At 40.6% G+C, this 18541-nt stretch overlaps 1 protein-coding gene across 6 annotated transcripts in view; it reads right to left on the bottom strand.

Annotated features, from left to right (window-relative positions):
- The window catches only part of LOC139408607 (tight junction protein ZO-2-like), a 41184-nt gene extending 25632 nt beyond the window's left edge, over positions 1-15552 (bottom strand). For 3 of the 6 annotated variants that reach the window (XM_071152687.1, XM_071152688.1, XM_071152689.1), the window contains exon 1: positions 6476-6615. Coding sequence is in view for 2 of the 6 variants with exons in the window: in XM_071152683.1 (XP_071008784.1) it covers positions 390-452 (63 nt within the window). In the remaining 4 variants the exon portion in view is untranslated. Of the gene's footprint in view, positions 1-389; positions 668-6475; positions 6616-15339 lie in introns of those variants that run through there. The other 3 variants (XM_071152686.1, XM_071152683.1, XM_071152685.1) reach the window with 3 other exon arrangements.
- Between the last annotated feature and the right edge of the window lie 2989 nt (positions 15553-18541).

Raw genomic sequence — 18541 nt, 5'->3', positions numbered from 1 at the left:
TGACTCCCAAATATTGCCACCCTTGCTCAGACGCAATCATTAATTATTTTTTACTAAATTATTCCTTTGATTTCCCATTGTGCAATGACTTCAAACACCATATTAAGTAATATCTTCACTTCATACGGAATATCACAACGTGGCTTGGCATGCAAAAGTTGACAGGCACAGTCTTTTGATGGTTGCGACGAGTGAACTCATTCCTTCGTGATACTATGTAACGTTAGCAGCAGCAGGTGGAAACGTTCCAGTAAGGGTCCCGTGACAGACTTGAAACTTTATAAAACATTTGTTCTCTAGTGTGTGTCAGCGAAATTAACATCGCAACAAGATCATTAAACAATAAGGAATCATTTATAATGGACCTTAGAATCGTTAGTTTTACTTACTTTGAAATAATGTGTCTCATATCTGCTAAGACTGAAGAGTCTCCCTCCATTTACGGGCATCATGCACTTTCAAACCAGAGACCACTTTTCTTGTGATTCAAACAAAGGAAATTCGACAACGACTATTGTTAAAAGTAACATGCAGCCTATCCAATATCATATTTAACATTTTTTTCCCATGTTTTTTTTAATACATTATCAGTAAAACAACCCAGCAAATTGAGTGAGTCTGAGAGCGCTGCAAGGGAAAACCGTATTAGGATGTACCAATTCAAGATGGGGTAATCTAAGTGGTCTCGATATTTTCATCTCGACAAATATGTAGAGCAATTGCAGTCCATTGCTACAACAAAGAATCAAATAACTGATAGCAATGCTCAAATGTGCATTTTACTTTTACAAAAAAAATGTAAACACGCATTCATTTTTGCTTGGAATGCTGTACATTTTCTGGCAAAATGGATCCTTCCAGATTACTGAAAGCAACCACATTTACATAGAAATATGAGGTATAGATCTGTCATTATAGAAAGCAAGTCTAAGAAGTGGCATCTCTTCAATGTTCGCATGTTTAAGTTTTGTTTTTTACTATCAGTTTTGTACACAAGCTTCAAACAGCTGAAAATACAATATTTGTAGTTATGGAAAAGTAATTTCACAATGGTTTAGATAGTACAATGATGCTTTACACCAGGGGTACTCAACTACTATTTCAGAAGGTCCAGTGACAAATTTCCTTGGTGGCAAAGGTCTTGATGGATATCGTCCTTTATTGGCGCTGTGGTACAGCATAGCAACAAACAGGTCTGTACATTAAATGAGACTAAGAATTTGAATTACAACTCATTTAGAATGTAAACATGCTGAAGAACAAAAGTGGTTGCATATTTGTCTATGCAAAAACATTTGCTTGAAGGTAAACTAAAAGATAAACTCATGGAAAAGATCAAACAGATCCCACTGTCAGATTACACGACAGGAGGGCATTCAGAATGCACCATGCATTTAACTCTGAATGGCCTCAAGTTGTTAAATTAAATCTTCAGGTAAAATTTCAGTTCTCCGCATTGTTGTGGAATCTGACATTGGGATCAGTTTGATATTTTCCATGAGCTCATCTTTTAGTTTACCTTCAAGCAAAGTGTCAGCAACTTCACACATGCATTCTTTTACCATCTCAGCATCTGGAAAAGTTGTTTTTCTCCCAAAACCCAAGCTATCCTCAGTGAACACTCCATTGCATGTTGTTGGGCTGTCAGGGACAAGGACTTTGGTGTGGGATTTGAGTAAATTAATCTGTTAATCTGTTAACATTGACACTTTTCACAAGAGCTACGGACACATTGGTTTTGTGCTAGTTGCAGGGAGAATGAATGAATACTATTCCGTCCACTCGTCTTTGAATATGGTTTAACTTAATTTTTTATTTAACAAGCCATATTAAACAAAGATACTGGTAACAAAGCTCCTTATGTCATATTTACAGTTGAACTGCGGTCAAATCTGCTTCTTTCTGCCTGCTTGTCCCAAGGTTCCACAAAGGATATTTGAATTAATGTGATCGTGTAAGATGTGGCCACGCGATTGGATTAGTAGGCCCTAGTAGAGGTGGGCGTTGCTTCAATCGAGAGAGCAGTGTTGCCAACTTAGCGACTGTCTCTATATTTAGCAACTATTCAGACCACTAGCGGGCACATTTTCAAAAAAGCGACTAGCGACAAATCTAGCGACTTTTTCTGGTGTTATTGGAGACTGACTTGAAAGCACGTATCGTTCTTACTCTTCTCAACAAGCAGCGGGTGCTGCAGTGGGCCCCACCCCCGTCCCAAAGCACTCACAGGCGGCCCAGTCCTCACACAGCAGTCCCTCCCAGCTGCAGTCAGAGCAGGAGATGTTCACCCCTCTGCGTCCAGACTGCAAATGAATCGCGCATGGGAGAAGCCACCGCTGGCTGATCCCACTCTGGCTTACATAAAAATGTAAAAAATTAACCTGAATCAGGGCCAGACTAGTTACTTACCATAATTTTCTCACATTGCCATTGAATTTTTTTTCTATTGTCTCTTTTTGGTCCATTTAGATTGTATACAAAAAATATATTAAAAAAATGTCATGTTTTACTGTGACTTGTTGTAGGACAGTCAATAGCTACTTTCCTTACTGGGGAGTTGGCAACAGAGAGAGAGTGAGAGGTTGAAGAGGCCGCTGCGCCCGGTATACTTGCTGCTTGTTTTGTCACAACCTGAAATTAGGTGAACTATTCAAATTTTAGCAACCAGGAAATGGCAGAGCGATTTCTGCATCACACACACACACAAAAGTTTGGGAACACCTAATCATTCCAGGGTTTCTTTGTTTTTTGCTATTTTCTATATTGTAGAATAACAGTGAAGGCATAAAAACTATGAAATAACACATATGGAATCATCATGTAGTAACCAAAAAAGTGCTAAACAAATAAAAATCTGTTATATTTGAGATTCTTCAAAGTAGCCACCCTTTGCCTTGATGACAGCTTTGCGCACTCGGCATTCTCTAAACCAGCTTCATGGAGGTAGTCGCCTGGAAAGTATTTGAATTTACAGGTGTGCCTCGTTAAAAGTTAATTTGTGGAATTTCTTTCCTTAATGCGTTTGAGCCAATCAGTTGTGTAGGGATCGTATACAGATGATGGTCTTTTACCAAATAGAACTAAGTCCATATTATGGCAAGAACAGCTCGAATAAGCAAAGAGAAATGACAGTCCATCATTACTTTAATACATGAAGGTCAGTCAATCTGGAAAATAAAGAACTTTGAACATTTCTTCAAGTGCAGTCGCAAAAATCATCAGGCGCTATGAGGACCGCCACAGGAAAGGAAGACCCAGGAGTTACATTAGTTCATTAGAGTTACCAGCCTCAGAAATTGCATGCCAAATAAATGTGTCTCAGAGTTCAAGTAACAGACACATCAGGCCTTCATGGTCGAATTGATGCAAAGAAAAGACTACTAAAAAAGACAGCAATAAGAAGAGACTTGCTTGGGCCTAGAAACACAAGCAATGGACATTAGACCGGTGGAAATTTGTCCTTTGGTCTGGAGTCCAAATTGGATATTTTTGGTTCCAACCGCCATGTCTTTGTGAGAGGCAGTGTGGGTGAACGGATGATCTCCGCGTGTGTGATAAACCATGGAGAAGGTGTTTAATGTGTGGGGGTGCTTTGCTGGTGACACTGATTTAGTTAGAATTCAAGGCACACTTAACCAGCACGGCTCCCACAGCATTCTGCAGCAATACGCCATACGATCTGGTTTGGGCTTAGTGGGTCTATCATTTGTTTTTCAACAGGACAATGACCCAACACACCTCCAGGCTGTGTAAGGGATATTTTACCAAGTAAGCTTTTCTCCTTTGCCAAGATAATCCATCCACCCGACAGGTGTGGCATATGTCAAGAAATTGATTGAACAGCATGATCATTACACAGGTGCACCTTGTGTGTGTGCTGGGGACAACAAAAGGCCACTAAAATGTGCTGTTTTGTCACACACCACAATGCCACAGATGTCTCAAGTTGAAGGAGCGTGCAATTGACTGCAGGAAAGTCCATCAGAGCTGTTGCCAGATAATTGTGTTAATTTCTCTACCATAAGCTGCCTCCAACTTCAATTTTAGAGAATTTGGCATTACATCCAACCAGCTTAACAACCACAGACCACGTGTAACCACGCCAGCCCAGAACCTCCACATCCAGCTTCTTCACCTGCAGGATTGTCTGATGAGAGGTGGGAGGGATGCTGAGGAGTGTTTCTGTCTATAATAAAGCCCTTTTGTGGGGGAAAAAACTCATTCTGATTGGCTGGGCCTGGCTCCCCAGTTGGTGCACCTGTGAAATGATCACGCTGTTTAATCAGCTTCTTGATATGGTACACCTGTCAGGTGGATGGATTATATTGGCAAAGGAGAAATGCTCACTAACAGGGATGTAAACAAATTTAGGCACACAATTTGAGAGAAATAAGCTTTTTGTGTGTATGGAACATCTCTTGGATGTATATTTCAGCTCATGAAACATGGGACCAACACTTTACATGTTGCGTTTATATTTTTATTCAGTGTAGCACAACAATATGTGTTGTGATGGTTGGCCTGAATCTCTCACACGGAGTTCTCTTTGAACCGCTTCTATGGATGAGTCCTGTCTTCCTGGTTAAATTTGCATTGGGGGAGGGGAGAGAACCAGCAACTACCAAATAGGGCAATGGGACAAAGGCCTTGGATACATACGCTTTGTGAATGGGGAACATGAATAACTGAAGGAAGATCTAAGGCAATAGATATCCTTCAGAGCTTTTCCAACTGACGCAAAACCATTCTGGATTTCCTGTTTAGACTAGATCACATGGCACCATATACAGTGGGGCAAAAAAAAGTATTTAGTCAGCCACCAATTGTGCAAGTTCTCCCACATAAAAAGATGAGGCCTGTGATTTTCATCATAGGTACACTTCAACTATGACAGACAAAATGAGAGAAAAAAAATCCAGAAAAATCACATTGTAGGATTTTTAATGAATTTATTTGCAAAATTATGGTGGAAAAAAAGTATTTGGTCAATAACAAAAGTTTCTCAATACTTTGTTTATATACCCTTTGTTGGCAATGACAGAGGTCAAACGTTTTCTGTAAGTCTTCACAAGGTTTTCACACACATTTACTGGTATTTTGGCCCATTCCTCCATGCAGATCTCCTCTAGAGCAGTGATGTTTTGGGGCGGTTGCTGGGCAACACGGACTTTCAACTCCCTCCAAAGATTTTCTACGGGGTTGCGATCTGGAGACTGGCTAGGCCACTCCAGGACATTGAAATGCTTCTTACGAAGCCACTCCTTCGTTTCCCGGTTGGTGTGTTTGGGATCATTGTCATGCTGAAAGACCCAGCCACGTTTCATCTTCAATGTCCTTGCTGATGGAAGGAGGTTTTCACTCAAAATCTCACGATATATGGCTCCATTCATTCTTTCCTTTACACAGATCAGTCGTCCTGGTCCCTTTGCAGAAAAACAGCCCCAAAGCATGATGTTTCCACCCCCATGCTTCACAGTAGGTATGGTGTTCTTTGGATGCAACTCAGCATTCTTGGTCCTCCAAACACGACGATTTGAGTTTTTATCAAAAAGTTATATTTTGGTTTCATCTGACCGCATAACATTCTCCCAATCTTCTTCTGGATCATCCAAATGCTCTCTAGCAAACTTCAGACGGGCCTGGACATGTGTCCCCCTGCTTAAGCCAGTACGTCTGGCACTGCAGGATTTGAGTCCCTGGCGGCGTAGTGTGTTACTGATGGTAGGCTTTGTTACTTTGGTCCCAGCTCTGTGCAGGTCATTCACTAAGTCCCCCTGTGTGGTTCTGGGATTTTTGTTCACCGTTCTTGTGATCATTTTGACCCCACGGGGTTAGATCTTGCGTGGAGCCCCAGAGGGAGATTATCAGTGGTCTTGTATGTCTTCCATTTCATAATAATTGCTCCCACAGTTGATTTCTTCAAACCAAGCTGCTTACCTATTGCAGATTCAGTCTTCCCAGACTGGTGCAGGTCTACAATTTTGTTTCTGGTGTCCTTTGACAGCTCTTTGGTCTTGGCCATAGTGGAGTTTGGAGTGTGACTGTTTGAGGTTGTGGACAGGTGTCTTTTATACTGATAACAAGTTCAAACAGGTGCCATTAATACAGGTAACGAGTAGAGGACAGAGGAGCCTCTTAAAGAAGAAGTTACAGGTCTATGAGAGCCAGAAATCTTGCTTGTTTGTAGGTGACCAAATACTTATTTTCCACCATAATTTGCAAATAAATTCATTAAAAATCCTACAATGTGATTTTCTGGATTTTTTTCTCTCATTTTGTCTGTCATAGTTAAAGTGTGCCTATGATGAAAATTACAGGCCTCTCATCTTTTTAAGTGGGAGAACTTGCACAATTGGTGGCTGACTAAATACTTTTTTGCCCCACTGTAAATCATATGTCCAACCACACACGCTCACAGTGTTAGGGCAGAATAGGATGGGTAAAGAATACAAAGTAGGCAGAAAGGATGAGGTACCCTCAGAATAGCAGAGTAGCTGGGTGTAGAGAGTCGACGGAGACACAGGTACTGTGCTTCCTTGGTCCAGTAGAACCTATCCCAGGAGCAGCTGGACCTGAACAGATCAGTGTTGGACTGGTCAGTACTGGGTGTGTCCCTGTTGGGAAAGACAGCAGGGCTTTAGATAACCATTACTCAACATTAGGAATAGAGTTCAACTTCGTATAAAGGATTGTTATTGGTAAAATGTCAGCTGAAATGAGTAGAAACTGTATGAAATGAATTTCATTCCACATTAGAGAATTAAAACGCTGACGGGCCATTGAAGTGAAACATTAACACAGTGAAAGTTATTGGTTAAAATACCAATTCATAACAAAACAAAGCCTTGCCCTGGTCACAACCACACAAACAAACACTCACACATGCAAAGGCACAGTCTGATGCACAGGCATGCGCACACACAAACTTAAGGCCTCAACGCAGCTGTAATCTGTTTGCGCTTGAGCCAAACATTTGCTCTGCAGCCATTTGACCTCATGTCTGAATAGTAATAAATAAAGTGATTGACCTTGCTGTGATCTTTGACCAAATGCTCAGCTTGTGTTGTTTGACTTATCCTTCCCAACGAACTCCCCAATCCCCTGCCCTAGCCATGTTATAGCTGAGCAGGGAAGTGATAGACAAGCTTCTGTCAGCATGAGACCCACACAATTAGGACATCTTCAAACTGAGAACACATTCATGTACAAAGTGGAATTCCTGTACCTTGGGAGAATTACTAAGAGCAATGTTGTGTACACTGAATAATTGATCCACAACATCAACCTCAGTGAGTGGGGGGGTCACATAAATATACACACGCAAACAAAAGAACCTTCCTTGACAACTTAGTAACCGCTTGAGTGGCAATACATTGCAAATTTTATTTGCAACGATAAATACAGTAGCGGCCATGGACTAAAGAATGGTTCAATAGTGATTGTGTGCTGGATTGGTCCAGCTAAGGAGAGCCATGCTACTCACAGGAAGGACCTCTGCTACATTCATTCATCTGCTGTGCTCCAATAGCAGAGTCACAATCAAAATGCAGCATCTATGACCTGAGCAGTAAATAATGGCAACAAACATGCTCATGCTGTAGCATGTAGGCTAGTACCATCTGGTGAGCAAAGCAGAAACATACATTCCAAATAATGTTTGATTCGCCTAGCGATATTGGCAACATTTTGAATACTTGTGCATAGGATTCAAATATTGTAGAGGTACAGTAGATGCTTGTACTTTAATAGATCAACAGCTACATACAGACAGACAAACATTCATTTCATGCATACAAGCTCATATGCACACCTCAGCTTAACTCACCCTGGGGGTCTCCAGAGTTTCCTCCCAGGTGGTAGGAGCTCTCGTTTGTTGAGGGGGACGATCCCCATGGCCGCCTGCATGATGGTAATGAACTTCTTAAACTTCATATTTGAACCCTCGGCTGTTTCTCCACTTGCAACTGCATTACATACACCCCATGCTCCACTAACATCTCACTTCCCTCCGCAATATTCTGAAAGGCAGCCCTGACTTCTAATCCTCTCTGCCACCACTGTGCTCACTGCCATCATACACACTACACTGAACCCACTGAGCCCTGCCTACTTGCTACTACGTTCTCAATCACGAGCCCTGTGTCCCCTACCGTCGGCTCTGACAGATGTTTTTTTTCCCCTCAGAGAAACTAAATGGACAACAGTCATGCTACTGGCGGTGGGCAGGCCCAGAGGGGATGACAGCGCGTCACTGTTACATAACTCTGGAGATCTCTAAACATTACACTAATGAAAACACTGCTGCTGCCGTCGGGATAATTGTGGTACGAAGCCCTGACAGATCATGTATGTACACCACCCCATTTTCCCAAAATCCCTATGTAGGTTTAGTCCCCATTAAAATCCAGAGCCTCCATCATCATCTCACACACTCAACTTTCCATCATCACACCATACCCTCTTCCATCCCCCCAAAAAATATTCTCCATCTAGCAGACCATTCACTTCAACATCCACATTACCTCTCACCCTCTGACAGCATGCAGCCATGTCCCGTGAGGGGGGAAATAAATAAATGCAACTGGAGAGCTGCCAGCCAATAAAAACCTCTGGATAGGAATTATATCCCAGCAGTTCGCATGTCTGGATTACTGCTCTCTATATGGCTGGGCCATGAGAGCAGGAGATTTCACTGTGAAAGAGCAGGGCACAGAAATCCCTTAAAACTCTAAGGGCCCCAAACCAGCAGCAAACCCATAAATAACAGACTATTTATACCCAGTTAGGTAACAAAAACACTACAGAATGGAATAACTTTAATGGCTATGCATTGTGCATCATCCAGGCAACAGGCACTGCCTAAAGGGCATAGGGGACATAGGGACAAAGAGCATGTAGGATGCTTCCACTGTGCTGATTGATGACTAGGATTATAATCTAAAACCCTCACTACCTCCCAGAACAACATCTTAATAAATAAGGCATGGTCCCATAGAATCAAAAACTTTAGAATCAAAAACATCTCATCAAATACATTTCTAGTATTAATCCATGTAGTCAGTGGCACATGCACACAAGTGTCTCACTTCTCTCTTGTTGAGCGTGGATGTCAGCAGAACAAAAGCATTAATCCTGTGGCCTCGTTCAGTCTTTTACTGTAAATCTCACCAGCTGGACCCGTGTCATGGCACATTACTACACACACACTCACCCCTCCACCATGCTGTCCCAAATATCACAATATGTCTTCTACGTGATGTAATCACTGAATTCAGCATTAAACTGGTTTAAGATAAGCCTTTATGGGCATCTGAAAAGCAGTGACACCACAACAGGGGGAATGAGAATATGTTTTTACATCAAATAACATTTCCCTCAAATCAAAACAGCATCTCCTAAGCTGCAAAGTGATGCAATTTGACCAGAGGATTGTGATGCAAAGTCTCTTGTGGTGATGGGTGTGGGTTGCTACATTTATTTATACTAGTTAACGTTTTAGTCACAGTGCCTATTCTGCATGTTCTTTATGGCTTTACGTAAGTAGTCTGTTTTTATTGCGACCTTGTCTCTCACCAATTACCACTTTCAGTATTATTGTTGTATTTTTCTCAATCGGCTTTCACTTGATTATGCATTGTCCCTATGGAATGCATACAGTATGCCAGACGGAGAGCCATGTCACTCACAAATAAGTTCAATACATTTATTTGATTTCCTACTAAGTTCAATAAATTTTTGAATACTGTTGAATTCCGTTTAAATATCTGGATTCCATGATTCCATCCTCTTTTGCCGCAACGCAGATTTTCTAGGACCCTACTCCAATGCGGATATGGTTATATGGTTATATTTTTAAATCTCAATATCAAATAATTTCTGGGTAACAATTAAGTACCTTACGGTGATTGTTTTAAATTAAAATGTTCAAAAATAGCTTCTTAGCAAAGAGCAATTTCTCAAGCAAGAATAGACTGTTTGGTAGGACTGTTTGGGAATGGTCTGAGTGGGGAGGGGGAAACTGAACACTAGCTGTTATTGGCAGGTTTGGAAATACTGTATCTTTCTTATTGGTCTATTAACAAATTTAGTAGGCAGGCCAAAATTAAATCCCACCAAAACAGTCTGAATCTTCAGGCTGTCCTTTAAAAAATGTCTTCCATTAAAAAAAATTATCATAAATTTCACAATATTATTCCAACTTCAGTATGAAAATACTGAACAAAAATATAAGACGCAGCATGCAACAATGTCAAAGATTTTACTGAGGTATGGTTCATAGAAGGAAATCAGTCAACTGAAATAAATTCATCAAGCCCTAATCTATGGATTTCACATGACTGGGAATACCTGACCTGTTGGTCAGAGATGCTGTACCTTAAAAAGTGTAGGGGCATGGATCAGAAAACCAGTCAGTATTTGGTGTGACCACCATTTGCCTAATGCAGCGCGATGCAGCTCCTTCGCATAGAGTTCATCGGGCTGTGGAATGTTGTCTCACTCCTCTTCAATATCTGTGCAAAGTTGCTGGATATTGGCAGAAACACGCTGGCATACACGTTGTTCCAGAGCATTCCAAACATGCTCAATGGGTGACATGTCTGGTGAGTATGCAGGCCATGGAAGAACTGGGTCATTTTCTGCTTCCAGGAATTGTGTACAGAGCCTTGTGGCATGGGGCCGTGCATTATCATGCTGAAACATGAGGTGATGGCGGCAGATGAATGGCACAACAATGGGCCTCAGGATCTCGTCACGGTATCTCTGCATTCAAATTGCATTGATAAAATGCAATTGTTTTCTTTGTCCATAGCTTATGCCTGCCCATACCATAACCACACCTCCACCATGGGGCACTCTTGTTCACAACGTTGACATCAAACTGCACACCCAGACGACACCATACACACTGTCTGCCATCTTCCCGGTTTCATCTGTGAAGAGCACACTTCTCCAGTGTGCCAGTGGCCATCGAAGGGGAGCATGTCTACTGAAGTAGGTCAAGAGACTGGTGAGGACGACGAGCACGCAGGTGAGCTTCCCAGGACAGTTTTTGACAGTTTGTGCAGAAATTCTTTGGTTGTGCAAACCCACAGTTTCATCAGCTGTCCAGGTGGCTGGTCTCAGATGATCCCGCAGGTGAAGAAGCCAGATGGAGGTCCTGGGCTGGAGTGGTTACATGTTGTCTTGGACGCTCTGCCAAATTCTCTTTTTTTTTTTTGTTGAATTTTTACCCCTTTTTCTCCCCAATTTCGTGGTATCCAATTGTTGTAGTAGCTATTATCTTGTCTCATTGCTACAACTCCCGTACGGGCTCGGGAGAGACGAAGGCTGAATGTCATGCGTCTTCCGATACACAACCCGTACTGCTTATTAACACAGCGCGCATCCAACCCGGAAGCCAGCCGCACCAATGTGTCGGAGGCTACACCGTGCACCTGGCAACCTTGGCTAGCGCGCACTGCGCCCGGCCCGCCACAGGAGTCGCTGGTGCGCGATGAGACAAGGAGATCCCTACCGACCAATCCCTCCCTAACCCGGACGACGCTAGGCCAATTGTGCGTCGCCCCACGGACCTCCCGGTCGCGGCCGGTTACGACAGAGCCTGGGCGCGAACCCAGGGACTCTGATGGAACAGCTGCTGCGCGCCACCCGGGAGGCCTCTGCCAAATTCTCAAAGAATTATGTTAGATAAATGAACATTCAATTCTCTGGAAACAGCTTTGGTGGACATTCCCCCCTTAAAACTTCTGTCTTCTATACATTACCAGTCAAAAGTTGACACCTACTCATTCAAGGGTTTTTATTTTACATATTATAAAAGAATAGTGAAGATATCAAAACTATGAAATAACACATGATATCATGTAGTAACCAAAAAAAAAGTTAGAGAAATCAAAATATATTTTAGATTTGACATTCTTCAAAGTAGCCACCCTTTGCGTTCTATCAAGTAGGTGTATCCAAACTTTTGACTGGTACTGTGTACCTACATATACACACAGTGCAAAGAAAAAGTATATGAATCCTTTGGAATTACCTGGATTTCTGCATGAATTTGACCAAATTTGATCTGGTCTTCATCTAAGTCACAACAATAGACAAACACAGTGTGTCTATATTGAGTACATCATTTAAACATACACAATGTAGGTTGGAAAAAGTATGTGAACCCCTAAGCGAATTACTTCTCCAAAAGCTAATTGGAGTCAGGAGTCAGCTAATCTGGAGTACAATCATTGAGACGAGATTGGAGATGTTGGTTAGAGCTGCCCTGCCCAATAAAAAAACACTCAATTTGACTTTACTATTCACAAGAACCATTGCTAATGTGAACCATGCCTCAAACAAGAAGAATTGTTGCCTTGCATAAAGTTGGAAAGGGTTACAAAAGTATCTCTAAAAAAGTCTATCCACGGTAAGACAAATTTTCTATAAATGGAGAAAGTTCAGCACTGTTGCTCCCTAGTAGTGGCCGTCCTGCAAAGATGACTGCAAGAGCGCAGCGCATAATGCTCAATGAGGTTAAGAAGAATCCTAGTGTCTGCTAAAGACATACAGAAATCTCTGGAACATGCTAACATCTCTGTTGACGAGTCTACAGCACGTAAAACACTAAACAAGAATGGTGTTCATGGGAGGACACCATGGAAGAAGCCCCTGCTGTCCAAAAAAAGCGCGTTGCTGCATTTTTTAAGTTTGCAAAAGAACACCTGCATGTTCCACAGCACTACTGACAAAATATTCTGTGGACAGATGAAACTAAAGTTGTGTTGTTTGGAAGGAACACAAAACAACACTATGTGTGGAGAAAAAAAAGGCACAGCACAACATCAAAACCTCAACCCAACTGTAAACTATGGTGGAGGGAGCATCATGGTTTGGGGCTTCTTTGCTGCCTCACGGTCTAGAGAGCTTGCTATCCTCAACGGAAAAATGAATTCCCAAGTTTATCAAGACATTTTTCAGGAGAATGTAAGGCTATTTGTCCTCCTATTGAAGCGCACCAGAAGTTATGTGATGCAACAGGACAACGACCCAAAACACAGAAGTAAATAAACAATAAAATGGCTTCAACAGCTGAAAATGCGCCTTCTGGAGTGGCCCAGTCAGAGTCCTGACCTCATCCCGATTTGAGATGCTGTGGCATGACCTCAAGAGACAGTTCACACCAGATATCCCAAGAATATTGTGGAACTAAAACAGTTTTATAAAGAGGAATGGTCCAAAATTCCTCCTGACTGTTGTGCAGGTCTGATCCGCAACTACAGAAAACATTTGGTTGAGTGTATTGCTGCCAAAGGAGGGTCAACCTGTTATTAAATCCAAGGGATCACATACTTTTCCCAACCTGCACTGTTTAGGTTTACACAGTGTGTTCAATAAAGACATCCTTTTTGCGGATAAAAAAAAAAGTGTAGTCAACATTACTGACACCCGCAATGATTCTTAGAAATAAAATAGTTAAAAGTTGGTTTGGTCCCATACTCCTAGCACGTAATGACTACATCAAGCTTTTGACTACAAACTTGAATGCATTTGCAGTTTGTTTTGGTTGCGTTTCTGATTATTTTGTGCCCAATAGATATTTAAGGTAGATAATGTATTGTATAATTTTGGAGTCACTTATTGTAAATAAGAACAGAAGGTTTCTAAAAATGTTTACATTAATGTGGATGCTAACATGATTTGGATAATCCTTAACTCATCAATAATGATGAATGAGAAAGTCAAAAGGGTCAAAGATCATAACCCAAAGACATGCTAATCTCTAACCATTACCAATAAAGGTAAGGTTAGCATGTCTTGGAACTTTCCCACTCATTATTATTCATGATTCATTCAAGATATTAATTACCGTAATCATGGTAGTATCCACATCAATATAGAAGTGTTTAGAAACATATATTCTTATTTACAATAAAAGTGACTCCTAAATAACACAATACATTACCCCCGAATTAAAATTAAAAGATGTCTGCAGAAAGAATGGGGCATCAGCTATAATGAGTTAGAAAAAAATCTATTTTGGTTATTGAACTACAGTAAGTGAAGTGAATCAACACCCGGTAACAGAATGATGGTACCAGAATGAAATCATGGGCCTATACTTATGCTTATGACTTTTGCTTAGACCATGGTCTAAAATGCATTCACATAGGCCAACCTGGCCTAATCAGCAACAATGCTAGGGATAGTTAGGGATTCTAAGGGGGGTCATAATTTTTCCTTTGACATGTCTCCCTTCATAAATCTACACAACTCAGAATGGACAAAGCAAAAACAGTTTTTTAGAAATGTTTGTCAGGATGGATGGGGAGCATCGCTGCACACCATTGCCATCTTTGAATGCATCAACTTTATTTTTTGGAAAATCTTTAGGGACTATTGTGATGAGCACAAAAACCACATCTGGAGTGAATCTGACACATTTGGAGTGAATTTTACTCCACCAGAAAATATAAATACTTTAAAAAAATGTTTTATTAAGCATTAGGTGTTACATTGGCAAAAAAGTGAATTGTTGATAGTTTCCTTGTTTTTTAAAGATATCAATACTACACTTAACATGGTTCATCATGGTAATGTCTGAAATCAGATTTTTGATTTATCAATACCTAATTTGTTGTTATTTAGGCTAATGGTTAATGATAAGTTTTTCAAACGTTTTCCAAGATGGAGGAAAATCTTTCCTGACAGACCTTATGGGGAAATTATTTGGCAAATTTGTTCTGCATGAGGAAAGACACTGAAATACGAAAGTTTCAAGTTGAGGGTTTAAGCAAGTCTGCCTATAAACAGCGCCACCTATAGCAGTGGCATTATTTTTTACCAAAGTTACTCATGTCCTGTAGTTAGTTTTTTTTTTAAAGTTATCAATCTATGCTTGAGTTATTTGACTATGTCAACAACAACAAAAATGTTTCACAGCTTTGTTGTGAATCCCAAAAGGTCATAAGTTATACATTATTTAAAGATTAAATAGGTTTTGGTTGCCCAAACAGAAAAGCCAGAGTGGATAAATACATCAACTATTAGAGCGGGAAGGGTCAACAACATTGAGACCTCAGAATGTAGGACAAATCGTAACGTTATTGTAACAGAATAGCACTTCGCTGTGGGCTACAAAGGACAAACTCTGAAGCCGCCCAAGCCTGGTCAGTTATAACTGTACTCTATTTTCAGAAACTTTTTCTTATGAATTAAGCGCATGAGAAGGCTACTAAATAAGCGCAACAGAGGCTAATGCAAAGAATGGTCAATGCCCAAATAAGGCAAAAGAAGCAAGCAGACAGTAGGCTAGGTTACAAAAGGACATGTCAGTTTCGAAGTTTGACTTACCTAATGGAAGTACTGGATATTTTATAGTTTATTATGGAAATGCACAATTAAATACCGAGTATGATAGTCCACCAACAGAATGTGAGTTTTGAAGTAACAAAATAAGCATTTCGTCTTCCATCAAAGCTTTATATTTCCTGGTTTCTGCAGGTATGGGCGTGGCGTTGAAACTGAAGGTGAGTCGCACACGCTGCCGTAAACTTCCACATGAGCGTAGGTGGGTGAGTTCAGGGGTGTAATCCTTACACCAAACGAAAACTAACGTTTCTATTTGACAGATTCAGGTAGGTCCCGCCCTGTTTGCTGAACATGACCAATATAAACGCTTGTTTTTGTGTTTGGAGTAAAGATTTCACCCTAGTTTCGACTAAGGTCATGAGTCACACCACAAATGTTTACTTATGGCCCGCTTTCCGTTTGATGTCCACTCTCCAGTGAATTGTACAGAAACTGAATGTCAGCTCATACATATTTGTGAGGTGGGGGAAAGCCTATTCGCTCATCTCTACTACTCACTCCTTTGAATTCAAAGTAATCCACACTTAAACTGTATGAATCATACCTGGGAAGTGGAACATGAAAGGAAACATCCTCTACAACCAATTATACTTAACCATGAGCACACTCCAACCCCTACCTTTTATCAAAAGGCTACAATTTGAATACCTGCCTAGTTGGTTTGACTTGTCATGTAAGAGGAGGACCCTGTGGCATATCCAATGTCTATCAGACAGAAGACCTATGTATGGCTTAAATAGCACCCAGTTCAGTGTGCTAAATGAGCATGTCAATTGTTATAAGGGCTTCAATGGAATCACATCCTGAGCTGGATGTGTTAGGACTTGTACTATTATTTTGTTACTCGAGTCATTGACTTGGGTTATTGAGAATCAAGTAATGCACAGGTAAGTTGAAACAATGCATACAGCACGCTATGTTCCCAAGATGTCAGCTTTTGTTTTTTTGCATATAAAAATCACGCATGCTGGGTTGTAATGCACCCATTATTTTAGAGGGGACACAAAGTATGTAAGGATGAAACAGCTTTTTCCTGCAATCTAGAACCATAATCATTGTGCCTACTGTAATTCTATATACAAAAAAAGTGTATATTTTCTGCATATGTTATCTAAGCATACCTCTTTACCTGTTAAATTGTCATTTTGTTAAGGGTGTCATTCTGACTTTTGTAAATCACACATCTCAATATACTGTACTACAATGGTGTGTATTCAAGGATGCTAAGAGAAGCCAGGCTTCCCCAAACAATTTACCAGGAAAAAAATATACAATTTTGCCTCTTTTAGCAAGAGGCTGAATGTATCTCACCGGAGAAAGCATCCAAGCGAACAAAACAGCACCCCTAAAACAGCACCCCTCTGTCTCCAATATGTGTAGCCCATCTATTTGATGCTGTCTGGACAAAAATATAATTATATTGTTGCCGCCCGTAGCATTGAATGTAAGGGAAGCCAGTGAGCATTTGGCCTCCCTTGATAATAAATAATTATACAATAATAGCAATCAGTGTTGAGCTAAACTGAGTGATCAACTGTGAAAAGTGTCAAAAAAGTTTTGATTTGGCTTCACATCAAGCCAATCTTCATTGACAGAAAAAGATAGTTGAATTGTTGCATCTTGTTGTGTTGTTGTCCTCCGGTGGCTAGCTAGCTAAAATGAGCCCTTTCCTAAATTAGCCATGGGTGGAAATGGGGATTTTGACTTTTACTTAATTCTCCATACTGGCCAAAGATTATAACGGTGATTCTGATCCAACCATATTCATAGCCTCTGACCTGAAAGGATGGAAGTTCAAAATGTAGATAGATGTAGTAGGCTAATGTTAACTAGCTGGCTAATCGTTGCCCATGAAAGGAAGTTAGGCTAGCGAGCAAGCATTTTAGCCAGGTAGCCTAGGACAACAAAAACTAAAAGCTTGTACTGTATGACAGAGTCATAGACCGTTTCGGCAACATGACAGAGAGCAGGATGGCATTGGTGTTTCTCGACGAGTAGGGTGAGTGTTTTTTCTACTTTTTCTACATGTGTTTTCTACTTACACGCACATAAATCAGTACCATGGACAGCCACACGATATTTAGCATACGTTGGACTAAATAGTTTTTGGAATATTTTGTCCCTGTATTAGAGTAAGCATAGGTGATTTGATGATGTTTAAATGGTGCTGGAATAGTGGAGGCAGCTTCTTGTTATTGGTTTCTTGCGTTAACTCTCCAGTGTTCTAAATCAATAGTTGTTTTGTAGTCCAAATATGTTGTAAATATTAACTTGATTGACCATGCTGTAGGTCATGTAACTGTTTCTTAATTGCAATATGCTTTGTAGACTCCACCGGACAATGTTGCTCTGCAGTTTTGTGATTAAACAAAGGTGTGGTTAAATTTATTCTGACACCATCATATTGTCTCGACCTTAGGAATGTGAAATGTCAGAAAAATAGTAGAGTGATTTATTTCTGCTTTTATTTCTTTCATCACATTCCCAGTGGCAAGGCATATGAACTAACATTATAGAGCAAACAACGCAATTATCACAACACATACAGTTGAAGTCGGAAGTTTACATACCTTAGCCAAGTACATTTAAACTCAATTTTTCACAATTTCTGACATTTAATCATAGTAATAATTCCCTGTCTTAAGTCAGTTAGGATCACCACTTTATTTTAAGAATGTGAAATGTCAGAAAAATAGTGATTTATTTCTGATTTTATTTCTTTCATCACATTCCCAGTGGGTCAGAAGTTTACATGCACTCAATAAGTATTTGGTAGCATTGCCTTTAAATTGTTTAACTTGGGTCAAATGTTTTGGGTAGCCTTCCACAAGCTTCCCACAATAAGTTGGGTGAATTTTGGCCCATTCCTCTTGACAGAGCTGGTGGTGTAACTGAGTCAGGTTTGTAGGCCTCCTTGCTCACACACGCTTTTTCAGTTCTGCCCACAAATTTCTATAGGATTGAGGTCAGCGCTTTGTGATGGCCACTCCAATACCTTGACTTTGTTGTCCTTAAGCCATTTTGCCACAACTTTGGAAGTATGCTTGGGGTCATTGTCCATTTGGAAGACCCATTTACGACCAAGCTTTAACTTCCGGACTGATGTCTTGGGATGTTGCTTCAATATATCCACGTAATTTTCAGCAAGGAAGAAGCAGTGGCTTCTTCATTGCTGAGCGGCCTT

The sequence above is a fragment of the Oncorhynchus clarkii genome, chromosome 5 (genome assembly GCF_045791955.1).
Source record: "Oncorhynchus clarkii lewisi isolate Uvic-CL-2024 chromosome 5, UVic_Ocla_1.0, whole genome shotgun sequence".
Taxonomy (NCBI): Eukaryota; Metazoa; Chordata; class Actinopteri; order Salmoniformes; family Salmonidae; genus Oncorhynchus; species Oncorhynchus clarkii.
This window is presented reverse-complemented; position numbering and strand designations above follow the sequence as displayed.